The sequence below is a fragment of the Nestor notabilis genome, unplaced genomic scaffold (genome assembly GCF_000696875.1).
Source record: "Nestor notabilis isolate BGI_N333 unplaced genomic scaffold, ASM69687v1 scaffold10999, whole genome shotgun sequence".
NCBI lineage: Eukaryota > Metazoa > Chordata > Aves > Psittaciformes > Psittacidae > Nestor > Nestor notabilis.
Window position 1 is genome coordinate 369 of NW_009943324.1, and position 14,744 is coordinate 15,112.

Consider the following 14,744-nt stretch of genomic DNA (forward strand, 5'->3'; position numbering starts at 1 on the left):
GTCCCTGCCCGGGGCAGGGGTTGGAGCTGGATGAGCTTTAAGGTCCCTTCAACCCAAACCAGTGTGTGATTCCATGATTACAGAAAATGGGACAGGAAGGGACTTGCATGTTGTTTTCCTTACAGCTGGCCAGGAACATGCAGGGTATCTATCCTAAGGGTGCCTTCACGCTTCAGACCTTGCTGTCCTGCTGTTCTTTTATACACACCCCAGTTCCCAGTCTCATGTACGTAATTCCTCATTCTGGAACTCCATATTAACCACTGACTTGTTTTATTGCTATATTTTTGTTGCTAGTTAACATGTCTAAGAAGAAACACTGTAGAAACACGTTTCAAAATGTCAGCATTCAGGCAGGTTTTGCAGCGTGTTTACAGAGCCAGTGAGCTTTTCCCTTTGAAATAACTAAAGAACACTTTAAACAGAACAAAAAACAGTTTCCAATGGTTCTCAGACTAAAGAAATATCATTCCCCGATGTGGGGTTTTGTGCAGGAACAGGCGGAGCTGGAGTGACACTTGTTGCCTTGTAGTAGGTATAGAAGGTAGTAAATAGGGCTCACAAGGCTTCTATAGATCGTGTGCTCTGTGCCCCCAGCTCTAAGCCAGGTTCAGCCTCATCATCTTTGCCACTGGTTCATCAAAACTGCTTTTAAAACCCTCCAAGGAAGGAGAGACCAGAACACAATACTGCAGTCACCCGTAACCTGCAGATGTGAAGCAGTCTCTCTCTCTGAGCCTGTTACAGTTTTCTTCCATTTAGGTATTATCCTGTAGAATTCTTAAATATAGTGAAGCTTGAGCTGTTCTTAAGCTGTTGTTTTTCCTTCTGCTGTTTTAAGATAATCTTCCCCTGCCTCTGTTCCAAACATCTTAGAGAAAGAGGTTTATTAATTTAGGACGCTGCTGTTTCCTGTATGTAGAGGAAAACACAGTGTGTTAGTGCACACAAACATGAGAATGGAAGTAAGCTGAGTTCACCAGGATGAGTTTAAATATATATATATATATTCAGTGTTTCAAACAGCAGTTACAAATTGTGTGAAACACTTCAGATTCTTCTTTGGGAGTAGAGTCTGGGAGTTTGCAAGCATAATTTCATGTTCTTTTTGATTTAGTTTATAAAGAAATTTCATGTTCCCGTTGATTTCCAATTCTCTTGCTGAACGGAATGCAAAAGAAGAAAAGAAAATAAGACTTCTCAGGAAGTGCTTTGAGTCTTTAACACGGGCTTTGCGGTGGATTCATCTTCAGTGAGGCACAAATGCAGATGTGATTAATTTCCAGATGGGTGTTGCTGATCCTGTGAGCTGACTGGTGGTAATTGTGTGGCTGTTTCTGGATAGCCAGTGTCACAATAATGTGATCCGTAAGAAACGAGTGCATACGTAAGGTTGTGACTGCATAATTGTAGCTGGGAATGTCACGTCCATACAAGTAGCTGAGAAGTTCTGAAGGATTCAAAAGCATCAGATTGGTTTATTCTTATGGCAGATACCCTCATGCCAAAGGAAAAGTGTTGTAAAGGTAGTGTACCCATAAAGGGTGTTTTGATCTTAGCTGCCACTGGAGACAAGCAAATCCAAACCTCAGGTCCGCAGGAACCTGCTCGTTTGCTGCCCAAACCTGATGTGCTTTTTGGGATTCTCTAGATGACAGTTGTAGAGTAGAGGAAACAATGCCCCAGCACGACCCTTCTGGTTCTCCTGCAGCAGAACAAGCTTTTTTCTTTTTTTCATTGTGGCCTTGAATGCTGGCACACAAAAATCTTGATGCTTATTTAGCAGAAGTTAATCATTAGTGCTGGGTACAATAAATAGGGACTACCTGGATTTGCCTGAGAGCAGAGCACTCCATCCTTGCTCCAGCTGCTGCGTTTACATTGTCCCAAGGAGCTGTTTAGAACAGTATCCTTAAAAGAAGCTGGACTCAGAGGTGTAAAATCCTTATTTTTAACAGAATTAACTTGGAAGGGAAGTAAAACTAGGCTTTAAAAAATGCTTATGGGTGTTGCTGTGGTTAGATGTTGCAATTTAAAGTTGTTACAAAACCTAGAAGGCACGATTTTGGAACTCTGTGTGGAACTCCTTTCCCAAGCTCCTTTTTGGCCATTGGCAACTCATTGACGTACCTTCCCCTGGGACATTGATACTCCTCTACCCCTGGCTTCTTGATTAATCCAGATTGACTTTTCCTGCAATTCTTTGCAGCTGAAGGACCTGTGTTTTGTTCCGGCCATGATTTAAAGGAACTGTCAAGTGAAGATGATGTGAAGCATCATTCCCAAGTGTTTGAAATGTGTGCAGAGGTAAGCAGGCAATGATACTGGTTCAGGGAAGGACAGCATTGCTCAGCTGCTACCTGAAGCACAGAAGGGTGCTCCAGATTCCTTGCTTTTTGCTTCTCTGCCATTTTAATACCTGATCCTGGTGAAATTATGTTTTCCCTGGATTTCTCCAGGGAATAAAAGGGCTAGAATGCCAGTGTGCATGTCTCCTACAATGAGTACAGTCATGGCGTGTTCCTCAGTTCAGCCAGTGTTCCTTGCAGCCGAGTATTTGGGCATTGTATTTCTTAGAAATCTAGGGGATAACCACCTTCAGATCACTTGTGATCAAGTGTTCTTTCCCTGCACCTAGCTCTAACCCTGGCAGCTCTGCCTGGGTTCCATCTTGGTATGCTGGTCACAGAGGTAAGTGCCAATATGACTGAAAGGCAGGTTAGTCCCTTTGTCAGGAGGGAGCCAAGGTCTGATAGTTCAGCAGCCAATAGTTCCAGATTAATTTTGCAGCTGCAAGGCAGAATGTCAGCATGTTGCCAGTGGAAAACTGAACAGTGCAGCTTCCTGGTCACAGAAAAGAAAAGATCAGGCAGAAAAAGTGTCATTCTTAAGTGCCACCCCATTGCCTGGTGTCAGGAGCAGGCAATGATACTGGTTCAAGGAAGGACAGCATTGCTCAGCTGCTACCTGAAGCAATGATACTGGTTCAGGGAAGGACAGCATTGCTCAGCTGCTACCTGAAGCACAGAAGGGTGCTCCAGATTCCTTGCTTTTTGCTTCTCTGCCATTTTAATACCTGATCCTGGTGAAATTATGTTTTCCCTGGATTTCTCCAGGGAATAAAAGGGCTAGAATGCCAGTGTGCATGTCTCCTACAATGAGTACAGTCATGGTGTGTTCCTCAGTTCAGCCAGTGTTCCTTGCAGCCGAGTATTTGGGCATTGTCTTTCCTAGAAATCTAGGGGATAACCACCTTCAGATCACTTGTGATCAAGTGTTCTTTCCCTGCACCTAGCTCTAACCCTGGCAGCTCTGCCTGGGTTCCATCTTGGTATGCTGATCACAGAGGTAAGTGCCAATATGACTGAAAGGCAGGTTAGTCCCTTTGTCAGGAGGGAGCCAAGGTCTGATAGTTCAGCAGCCAATAGTTCCAGATTAATTTTGCAGCTGCAAGGCAGAATGTCAGCATGTTGCCAGTGGAAAACTGAACAGTGCAGCTTCCTGGTCACAGAAAAGAAAAGATCAGGCAGAAAAAGTGTCAGACTTACTCCATATAGTTTGCAGTCAAGAGCTGGTAAATTTCAGTTCTCCTGTGTGTATATCGAGCTCTGTGGCTGTATTCAGAATTAGTAAGTAGAGAGCAAGCTTTGATAAATAAAGAGAAATAGCAAAAACCATCAAGCCTAGCTATCTTCATGAGAATGGTGCTCTACTGTGTAGTAAGCTTAGTATAACCATTTTAGATTAGTATTCTTGAAAGCATGAAATTCAGAGACAGGGAGATACTCAAAACCCAACTGGACACAGTCCTGGACAACCCACTCTACCTGAGCCTGACTGAGTAGGGGGATTGGACTCGATGATCTCAAGAGGTCACTGCCAACCCAAATGCTTCTGTGAAACTGGCAAGGCAAGTTCAGGAAGAAATTAAATGTTAGACATGAAATGGCATTTGAAGTGATCCCTTTTCTGATGTTCATGGTATGGGTGAGTATTTTAAACTCTCTACCTGAGTATCCTAAAAGGATTTAAGTTACTCATAAGTCACAACTCACTATTATCCCAGTGGAGGGAGAAGGCCTTACTGTTAAAAAATAATGGCACTTTACAGAAATGGAGAAGTTAATTGAGGCTTTATTTAGGATCCTAACCAACAACTAAATTGTGTAGAACAATTGACTTTGGCTTTTGAGGGGGTCAGTAGAGAGACAAAGGTACTTCTGAGGGCTTCCAAAACAGGATTGTGTCTTCCTAAATTTCCGTACTGAAGCAGAATGGATCCTGCCCAAATGACATACCTGCAGCATTGTGGACTGAGGGGTCCAGAGCATTGAACTGGTTTTCAGGTACCTCAGCTTCTACATCTTGTCTCTAACTGTTAATCTTAAGCAGATCTCCTCAGCTGCTCCACCTCTGTTTCTCCATGCATACAACAGTGTTTGCCATACTATATAATGCAATATCTGAGAACGGAGTACTTACTACATAGAAGTTAGGGACAATTGAGAATGTCACATCTCCAGAAGCTTTTCAAATACAAAACCAGAAGAACCAGGTGGGGGATTTTTCAGAGAAGGTGTTTACTTTGAGGTTTTGCAGCCACAAGAGCACTCTGTACTTGTTTGTCTGCATACATATTACTGTTACTCTGCTGTTGTCTGCTGCTCAAGATCCACTGCAACTAAACAAAGATAGAAGAGACAAAGACTCATCAAATTCAAAAGCAAATGGAGGTAATTTTACCTAAGCAACATAGAATTTGCCAGACTTCATCTAGTGGAGGTACTGAAGTAGCAAACGAGTATTTGTTATCTTGCTACACTGTGCTAACATGGGATTATTTTAATCCAGATAATGACTGTAATCATCTAAGTAGTATTTTCAATCTTCAGGCATTAAAATTGGGTGAGTTTGTTGATTGCCACTGGATGGAAGGAGAATCCAAGTTAGAAAAGTTAGAACAAATTCATCTTTCTTAACTTCAGCTATCTGAAGTTGGATGCCCAACCCTCAAGAATTATCTGAGACACAGATGAGGCTTTTTTCCTTTCTTATGTCTAAATGTAAGCAGGAATAATTGTTTGCTGGCAGGTAAGTCTCTTCATGGAGTGAAGAGTAAGCCTAGAAAGACATCCGGTGATTGATTGTGTGTTGGGTGAGACCAGCCCAGGCTTGAGATCATGCAGAAACCAGCAAGAGGATGGTTTAATTTCTTGTGACAAAGTCAGTTTTCCATTATGGGGCAAACGAAGTTGGGGATGGTGTGTCTGGGATACACATCTTCCCACAGCCAGGAACACTAGACCTGCAGTGCAGGGGCACCCAAGCTCCATGCAGATGTGATAACAAGTGTTTCTGCCTCTCATTCTTGGGTTTCCCATTTCCACTGGAGTTAGCAGGACCAGCTCATGCTACATAAACCCAGCAGATCCTGGAATAGCAGTGGTCTAAACCTGCACATATCAGGTGTGTTTTAGAACAGCCATTGGTTAAATTTCCAGGACTAACTGACCACTTTCTTTTGTGCATGCAGGTTATGACTTTAATCCAAAAACTTCCAGTACCAGTGATTGCCAAAGTGAACGGGTTGGCTACAGCAGCAGGCTGCCAGCTGGTGGCCAGCTGTGACATCGCAGTGGCAAGTGAGAAGTCTCAGTTTGCTACTCCTGGGGTGAACATTGGACTGTTCTGCTCCACACCAGCTGTGGCCTTGGGGAGGTCTCTTCCAAGAAAGGTAGGCTTCCTTCCCAGTTCCCATGTTAGGAGGTTTAGTTCATAGAATCATAGAATGGTTTGGGTTGGAAGAGACCTTAAAGCTCATCCAGTTCCACCCCCTGCCACAGGCAGGGACACCTTCCACTAGACCAGGTTGCTCCAAGCCCCTGTGTCCAACCTGGCCTTGAACACTGCCAGGGCTGGGGCAGCCGCAGCTTCTCTGGGCACCCTGTGCCAGCCGCTCAGCACCCTCACAGGGAAGAACTTCTTCCTAATACCTAATCTAAATCTCCCCTCTGGCAGGTTAAAGCCATTCCCTCTTGTCCTGTCCCTACATGCCCTTGTGAAAAGTCCCTCTCTAGATTTCTTGTCAGCCCCTTTAGGCCCTGAAGCTGCTCTAAGTTTTCCTTGGAGCCTTTTCTTCTCCAGGCTGAGCAAGCCCAGCTCTCTCAGCCTGTCTCCATAGGAGATGTTCCATTGCCTGGACTTTATTTTCCTGTAGTACAACATTCTTCATTGCAGAGGACATCTTTGACTTGGACTGGGAAAAATAATAAAGGGATGAGCTCTACTTAGGGAAAGCAGCTTCCTACTGATGCGATTCCAGCCAGCATGAGCTCGTACCAGGAGCACAGCAGCTCAACCATCCCTTTCCTTTCCAACAGACAGCTCTGTGCTTTCACCAGTGATGTTCTCCCCTGATGAGGAAACCCCTGCAAGTTCAGGATATCAGTCACACCGAGGTATCAGCTCTTGCCAGGCAGTGACATTTCACTGCCAGCAGGAGCTGCCTGGGTGTATATCAAGATGCTTTAAATAGCATCTAAAACCTTCCCATACTTTCTTCCTGCTTTATTTCCTACTGATTGTGACTACAGATTTCTCACTGCATAAACAACAGTATGATCTGTAAAGCTTCTGTAACTGAGAAAAGACATTTTCAGTTCTGATGCAGTGGTATTCATGGGGACAGACTCTCCAAGCCCAGCAGGGCTCTGCTGAGATGCAATGACTTAACTGCCTAAGTTCAATTGCTGGATAAGAGCTTCAACTTTAAATCTCCCATCTGTGAGGCCATTCTGCTGAAATATAGCCTGTCTGTGAGGTTTTGTTCCAAGTCTGCTCCAGAGAACAGTCATAACTGTTCCTGAATTGGTATTTGTGGGGTTTATTGTTACCTTCTAAAAATGTGTGGCATACACTTTTCTCTGTGCCGCTTTTCAAAGTAGGAAGAACACCCCCTAGAGTTCTCAGGATGATTGATTTTACCTTGTATCAAATGAATGTGTAACTACTGGAGCAAAGATACTACCAGGATAATGAGCTCTTACCATTCAGGGCATTGGGTAATTACATCAGGAGTCATGACAAAACGTTGTTAGTGATATACAAGATTGAGTAGTCACTGAGTATTTGGGGACTTTTACGTTTGAAACCTCAAGTACAAGATGCTGGAAGCAGCAGGAGACTGAAATAGTTAAAGGCTTTAAGAAGGACATATTTAAAAACAGTCCTATCCAACTTAAAACTTTAGACAGGTATTTTCAAAGCCTACACATTGACTTAATAAATCTTTACTTCTTATGATATGCCCAGCTTAAAATGCTGTGTTCAGTCATTTGACACTGTGAACCATCCGTATCTCTCAATTCCTACTGCAATTGTGGGCTTTTGAAAAGAAACCCAGAGGTGTCAGCCAGGACAGTGGGAATCAGTGGGCAGGTTTGAAACGAGCCAACTTTACACCCAGTCCTCTTTGCTGAAACCTCTTGATGCTTCCTTGGCAGTTTAAAGAAGCCAAAAGATTGAGATCTTAAGTTTATCAAAAGAGTAACTCGAAGGAAGCTGAAGTTCCCAAACAAACCAAAGCAATAAGGCAGTTGAACTGATGTAATACAGTGGTTTTTCTTGTTCAGGTGGCACTAGAGATGCTTTTCACGGGTGAACCTCTTTCTGCCCAAGAAGCACTAATGCACGGGCTTGTCAGCAAGGTGGTACCAGAAGACAAGCTGGAAGAAGAGACCATGAAGATCTCTCACAAGATATGTGAAAGCAGCAAATCTGTCCTGGCCCTGGGGAAAGCCACCTTTTACAGACAGATGGCCCAGGACCTCGATACTGCTTACAAAGTGACTACTCAGGTCATGGTAGACAATTTGACTTTGAGAGATGGGCAGGAAGGGATTGAAGCCTTTATTCAGAAACGTAAGCCTGTCTGGTCACACTCTCAGGATGAGAAGAAAAGAATCTAGTTTCTGAGCTAAGTTTAGCTGTGCCTTATGATTCCTCATGCAGTTGCCTTTGGGAACTCTATTTTTGTTCTTACTGAAAGTGAAATCTCTCTTCTTACATATGCCAAAGACACAATAGATTTATTCTAAGTATATAATAAATGTTAGGAAAAATCAAACACAATGGGGTTTTTTCCAGCAATGAATTTAATCTATGGGTTTAGAAGGAACTTTGTGCTGCAAAAATCAGTTTAGCATGTCCCAGATTTCTCAGGGAATCACAGGGACTGGGAGAGAGCCCAGATCCCCCTGTTCAGTACCTGTCTCCATCGTTCTGGATGAGAATTGCCATTTACTGTTATTAATAGAGAATTAAATGGCTTGGACACATTCCAGGGATGATGGTAATACACATCATGATGGATTCCAGTGCTGTTTAGATGTTACAGACAGAAGCCTGTAACAGAAGGCCATTGCTCCTTTCAGATGTATCTGCTTATGAACTGCAGGTATCACTAGTTTGTCTCCCTCAGCAAATCCTGCTTTTTCCACCATCAGCCCTGTCACTTATCCCAACTCTAAAGAATTTTGCCATTGGCTCCAGTGAGGCTGAGCATGGTTTTGGGGGTGTTTAGCTTCACAAAGGGCACGCTGTGAAAGCCACCGCCTGTCAGCTTCTGCAGAGATTCTCACCTTGGCAGGGTTTTCACCCAGCTGTGATTTTCAGGCTGTAAGTCTTCAGTTTATCACAGAATATCAGATGTGCTATTAGGAAAGCCCATCCATGTGCTAAGAGCTGGGATTTTACCAACACTGGAGCAGCTCAGCCATGGATTTATGGTCTTGACAACCTCCACCAACAGGGATTCAGCTGCTCCTCTGAATAACAGGAGTTATTCGGAGTTAACAGTGCTGCGCAACCCTCCTGGTGAAATATTTTTTCTTAATGTCTATTCTGAGCCTCAAAGCAGCAATTTTTTGGCCACTGCCCCTTGGTACATGGTGGCAGTGTGTTCCCCCCACCCAAACTGACCTTTATCCTGTATCCCTGCTCAGGTGATAACCATCAGTGGTGATCGTAACGGATGTGTCTGGTTGTGATGGCTGCTTCCTGCTCAAAGGGAGACAGGTAACACCACAATAACCAAGGGCTAATTTGAGCCATGCACCCACCTAACCGTGGTGTTGGTCAATGTCCAGCTCAAGCCCAATTTAGAAGAAGTTAACTTCTGTAGTCAGCATATGAATGTGACTGTGAGTCTATTATCCTGCTCCACAGACAGTGGATGGCCCAGGGCCTGTGGAGCTCTCCTGCACAACAGTGGGCTGCGCACCAGGAACACCTCAAGGTCCCTCCTTGAGGTTGAGAGAATAGTTATCATCACATTGGGTACTCCATAATTAAATTGGGAATAAGAGCACTGAAAATCTGAAGTATCACTTAGCTAAGTGATATAAAGGATTAATTGCACATTTATAATCCTTTAGACATAAACCATTGACCAAGTCTGGGGCTAAGTCTGGATCCAGCTGCACTTAGACTCCCTTCAGAAAGCAAGAGGGTCCTTTCTGAACTTCATGACTCAACAGGAAGGGCTTGCTGGCTGTTTTGGCTCACCCTGTCCTTCTTGCACTAAATCAAGTGTACCTCGCCACCAAATCTTGTTAAACCACTGTTGCATTTACTATCAAATGTTGTTGAATTGCTGGTTTATATCAATAAAATACATTGCTGCTTCTCTCTGATGAGTGAAGTGCATCATTCCATCCACAACATACATTATGTGACATCATTGAGAGAACTTCAGCTCCTTTATCTCTGTAACTCTGTTCACGCAGTCACAGGCTGCAGCTGGATTCCTCAGTGCCAAACTGAACGCATGGAGCTTCCTCCACGTTCCTTGTAGGTCACGTTCTCTACGTAACCACCTTGGTAACTCTCCAGTGGACCAGTTCCAGCTTCTCCACATTCCTTTTGTACTGGTTGTGCCAAAACTGGACTGTATTCCAAATAATGGCCTCACCAGTGCTGAGCAGAGAAGAACAAAGTATTTCTTCCATGTGCTGGCCACTTCCAGCCAGTCTGTCCTGCTCAGTACACGTTCTGTCTTACTCGTGATGAGAGTGCACTGTTGGCTCGTGTTCAGTTGGGCATCCACCCGCTGTAAGCCTGGTTTAGCAGGACTCCTGCTCTGCCTGTCACCTCCCAGCCTGTACCTTGGGGTTGTTTCCTCCCCGGGAGCAGCAACTTGCATTTCTCCTTAGATCATGGTTCTGCTGGACTGAAGCCAGGCTGCTCGGTACATCAGCCATTCCCCCTGTTTCACATCGTCTGCGAATGAGCTGAGGATGTATTAGTGATGATGATCCTGAATGATAGGAGCCTCAGTATCAACCCCTGGTGATCAACATGGGGTGGCCTCACAGCAAAGACATTTATTCTGAAGTTCCACATAGCCAGGTCATGAAGGCTCATCCATTTCATATTTAAATAGGCTTCTAAGGAAGACCAGGTGAATGGGCCTTTATTTGTTTGTTGAGAATCATGAAGGCTCATCCATTTCATATTGAAATAGGCTTCTAAGGAAGAGCAGGTGAATGGGCCTTTATTTGTTTGTTGAGAGAGTAGCCTAAAGTGCTTAGCTCAGACTTACCTGTCTGAAGTTACATCAGATAAATCCGACCAGCAGCTACTAAAATTCCAAACGTGGAAGTAGCATGAAACAAAATGGATTTTTTTAAGGTATGTTTGCTCTTGTGTCCTTAGTTCCTTGTCTGTATGAGTGTTCGTTCACTCCTCAGTCTTCTTCTGGAATGACAGATACTCAATAAAGTCCTGGAACAGTTCTCTCCCTTTCAGATTAGATGTAAGGAAGAAGTTCTTTATTGTGAGGGTGTTGAGGCACTGGCACAGGATTGCCCAAAGAAGTGGCGAATGCTCCATCCCTGGCAGTGTTCAAGGCCAGGTTGGACAGAGCCTTGGGTGACATGGTCTAGTGTGAGGTGTCCCTGCCCATGGCAGGGGGTTGGAACTGGATGATCTTAAGGTCCTTTCCAACCCAAACCATTCTGTGATTCTATGACTCTTGAGGGATCCATTACTCCTGGTCAGTTGTGGATACATCCACATGAAACCCACCCTGCTGCCAGCCTGCCTGTTCCTGAGGGTACTTTGAACTGAGAACTGCTGCAGTGTGAAGTTCTCACTTATGTCTTTGGGCCTTTGGGCCATGATGGTGCTGTTTGGAAGCCCAGGAAGCCCAGGCACGGTGCTGTGCACTGCAGTTGCACAGGTCAACTCAGGTCTACGTCAGAACGACCTGAGCATGAAGCCACCTTGCAAAGGGCATTGATGGCAGTGCCAGCCTTGCTGTTACCCCCTGTTGTGAGAAGTGGTCTCAAGGTTCAGTCAATCTGCCTCTCATATTGTAGCCATGGGCTGCACTTTACCAGGCTCAAGGCATTGAATGACACTTTGCTTCCCAAGTAGTGGAATTAAATAGTTATTCCTTATACTGGAGCAGACCTCTCTTCTTTCTAACTGCCTTACACATTTTAATTCAAACCAGTGACATAAATACTCACATCACTTACACATATACAGCCCCACAAAGCAATTCCCCTTTCCATCTGCAATCGAAATGAACAAGGAAGAAAAGAAAGCAATTCCCAGTTCTGCTGCTCTGTTTAGTTTGAGGAATGGAAACGTAGACTTGAATTCACCCTTAAATGTGGTTTGTTTCTATAGGAATGTGAAAAATGTGGATCATTTGGAATAATTGTTTTAAAAATATAACCTTTTATTGTTACCACTAGGAAAGGTGGGGAAGTTTTATATAAAACTCACACAGTCTTTGTAGGTTAGGAACTATTAGGAGCACTGAAGAGAGAGAAGGGTTAAATCTGGAGCTCAATAACCTTCATCATGTCCTTTTTTAATGCAGTGAGATGCTGCACTTAGACTCTGTTCCCACATGCTGCTCTAAAAGCATTAGGAAAGAGCAAATTGTTTTTAAAAATATTTATATTTAATGGCTATCTTGCAACTACTCAGCAAATCTCTACTGGCTCTTTTGTTCCAGGCTTTTAGAAATAAGTACATTATCTGATTTTTGCAGAACAAGGCTCTTTCCCTCTAACAGCAGTAATCAAGTGGTGTCACTGGCCATATTAAAACGTGAGGGAAGGTTTAGATGAGAATATGCTTTTAGATGTTTTGAAATACTCCTTCTGCAGTTACCACCTACACAGGATGGCGTTTGGCATTATCGTTAACTGGTGGTTATCATTTTGGAAGAAAAAGGCCCTGTGTTTTTAAAGAGTAATTACTTCATTTGAAAGAGTTACACTGCAACGAGGTTGAATTCTGCTCATCCCACTCCTGTGCATGGATTCATTGAATTTGAGTGCCCTCGTAAGATACTGATAGCTCAAAGACATAGAGGTGTTTGCTGGGGAGGGACTCTTCGTTAGGGACTGTAGTGGTAGGACAAGGGGTAATGGGTTTAACCTTAAATAGGGGAAGTTTAGATTAGATCTAAGGAAGAAGTTCTTCACAGTGAGGGTGGTGAGGCACTGGAATAGGTTGCCCAAGGAAGTTGTGAATGCTCCATCCCTGGAGGTGTTCAAGGCCAGGCTGGATGGAGACTTAGGGGACGCAGTCTAGTGTGAGGTGTCCCTGCCCATGGCAGGGGATTGGAACTAGACGATCTTAAGGTTCTTTCCAACCTAAACCATTCTGTGATTCTAGGTATCCTTAGTGGTTTTCACTATGAGTTCACAACAGGCACACCTTAGCAAGACAAAATGGTGATGGGAGGGGTAGTTAACTATCAAAAATGGTGTTCTGGTTGTTCATATGACAGGCAGAGGGTAGGAACTTTACCTTATCCTTGGCTTTCCCTGTAAAAGACCAGGCTCCTTCATAGTTCAAATCCATGGAAGCTGAGGAAGCACAGAGCCCTGCACAACTGAGTTCAAATCTTTGGGGACACTGCTTCTGTAGGCTCATGGGCTTTCAGTCTAATTCATGGGTATGACAAATGTTTGTGTTGTCTTCAAATCTTGAAGAGAAGAAATATTTGTAAGCATGTTTTAACTGAGTTTTCACAGTATCTGTTTGTATAATTTATGCAATAAAGTAATTGTGTAATTAGTCATCATCAGTTCCAAAAAGGGTGGCATTCACAGGAACATTCCATAGAGTCATAGAATGCTTTGGATTGGAAGAGACCTTAAAGCTCATCTAGTTCCAACCCCCTGCCACAGCCAGGGACACCTTCCACTAGAGCAGGTTAGTGGTCTGGTCCCTCCTGTTGAACCACTGAACGAACACTTCAGTTTCAGAACATTCCTGCACTGGCCCCTATAGACTGACTAAGCAACATTAATTTTTCATTTCTGCCTTTATTGTTTAAGTTAATGGCTTTACAGCTTATTCCTGGGAAACAGACTGGTTCCAGTATTGTTAATTAAGTTCTACAGCAAAGAAACAGCAAACCAAATGATGGACTGGGAGCCTTTACTGCTGTGGCTTATCTGCTGCCTGAGGAGAGAGTTTGTCCCAAGGAGTCTATCCCTTGTCCCCCCCATTCATTTTTATTAAGGAATCTGCTCTGCAGCAATGTCTGCCAGGTAATTAGCCCAGTTTCAAGTGACATTAATAGCATGTGGCATATACTCAGCCTTCCCTGGAAACCAAGTACGGCCCCGTCTGCGTTCAGCCCCTAGGATGCAGCTTATCCCTGCAAGTGACAGGGACGTGTTTTCTGTCCATCTACACAGGAACAGCTGGAATGGAAACTGACTGAGAAAATGCAAACAAGGAATTGCTGGTAGGAATGTACTGAATGATCCAGCCACTGACCTCTGAGTCCATGGAGGCCTTGGCAGACTGGCTTTGTGTCTTCACCTGGAAATTTCAGACAAGATCCATCGGCAAAATCTGGAGGGTATGATCATATCCCCACCCCTGGCAGTGTTCAAGGCCAGGTTGGACACAGGGGCTTTAAGCAGCCTGCTCTAGTGGAAGGTGTCCCTGCCCGTGGCAGTGGGGTTGGAACTAGGTGAGCTCTAAGGTCGCTTCCAGCCCAAACCAGCCTGGGATTCTGTGCTGCTACAGCACTTGTGACACAGCTTCAGGTGCCCCTCATGAACAAGGCAAACAAAAAGCCAGGGTGCAGCAACAGCTACATAAACACTTGTCACAAGGTTGTTCCTCACTCATGGACCAGGCAACAACCTGCCTCACCACATCATTTAGGAGGTATATGCTGAAGATAAGAGTTAAAGAGAGGATTTGGGTGATGGGCAAGATATTGAGACCTTCCACATTCCACAGAGGCAAAGAACCGAATGGGACTTTATATAAGCTTTTATATAAACTTCATGTGGTTTTCTCAAGGCCTAGGCTGGGTGAGAATTAGTTTTGTGTTGGTGTGAAGAAACCTCCTGTGGCTGTGGAGGAGAGAGCTTGCAAATATGTACTACAAAGGCACAAAAAGCTGGACGTAGTTAACATTAAAAATACATGACGAACTCGCTGGCAAAAGAGCATCACATCACATCACATCCCAGTTTTTACCATCCAGCTCATGATTCCTGAGCATCCGGATGGCAACGCTGTGTCCTTCACGGAATTGTCCCTGGGTAATTCCTATATGGTCACGCCTGGATGGCAGATGGGGGAATTGAGGCCAAACGTGCTCTGCCTGAGGTCTCAGGGTGACAGTGGCACTCAGAGTGCCAGCACCTGCTCCTTGCACTGCTTCAGCAGCTAAGTTTTCAGTGAACTCAGCA

The 14,744-nt window shown here is 44.2% G+C and overlaps 1 protein-coding gene across 1 annotated transcript in view; it reads left to right on the forward strand.

The window, feature by feature from the left end:
* Positions 1 to 8,142, forward strand: part of ECHDC3 (enoyl CoA hydratase domain containing 3) — a gene marked incomplete at its 5' end in the record, with an annotated part of 8,445 nt that extends 303 nt beyond the window's left edge. The window contains 3 exons of the mRNA XM_010021873.1: positions 2,210 to 2,307; positions 5,534 to 5,734; positions 7,632 to 8,142. Coding sequence (XP_010020175.1) covers positions 2,210 to 2,307; positions 5,534 to 5,734; positions 7,632 to 7,967 — 635 coding nt within the window. The remainder of the gene's footprint in view (positions 1 to 2,209; positions 2,308 to 5,533; positions 5,735 to 7,631) is intronic.
* Between the last annotated feature and the right edge of the window lie 6,602 nt (positions 8,143 to 14,744).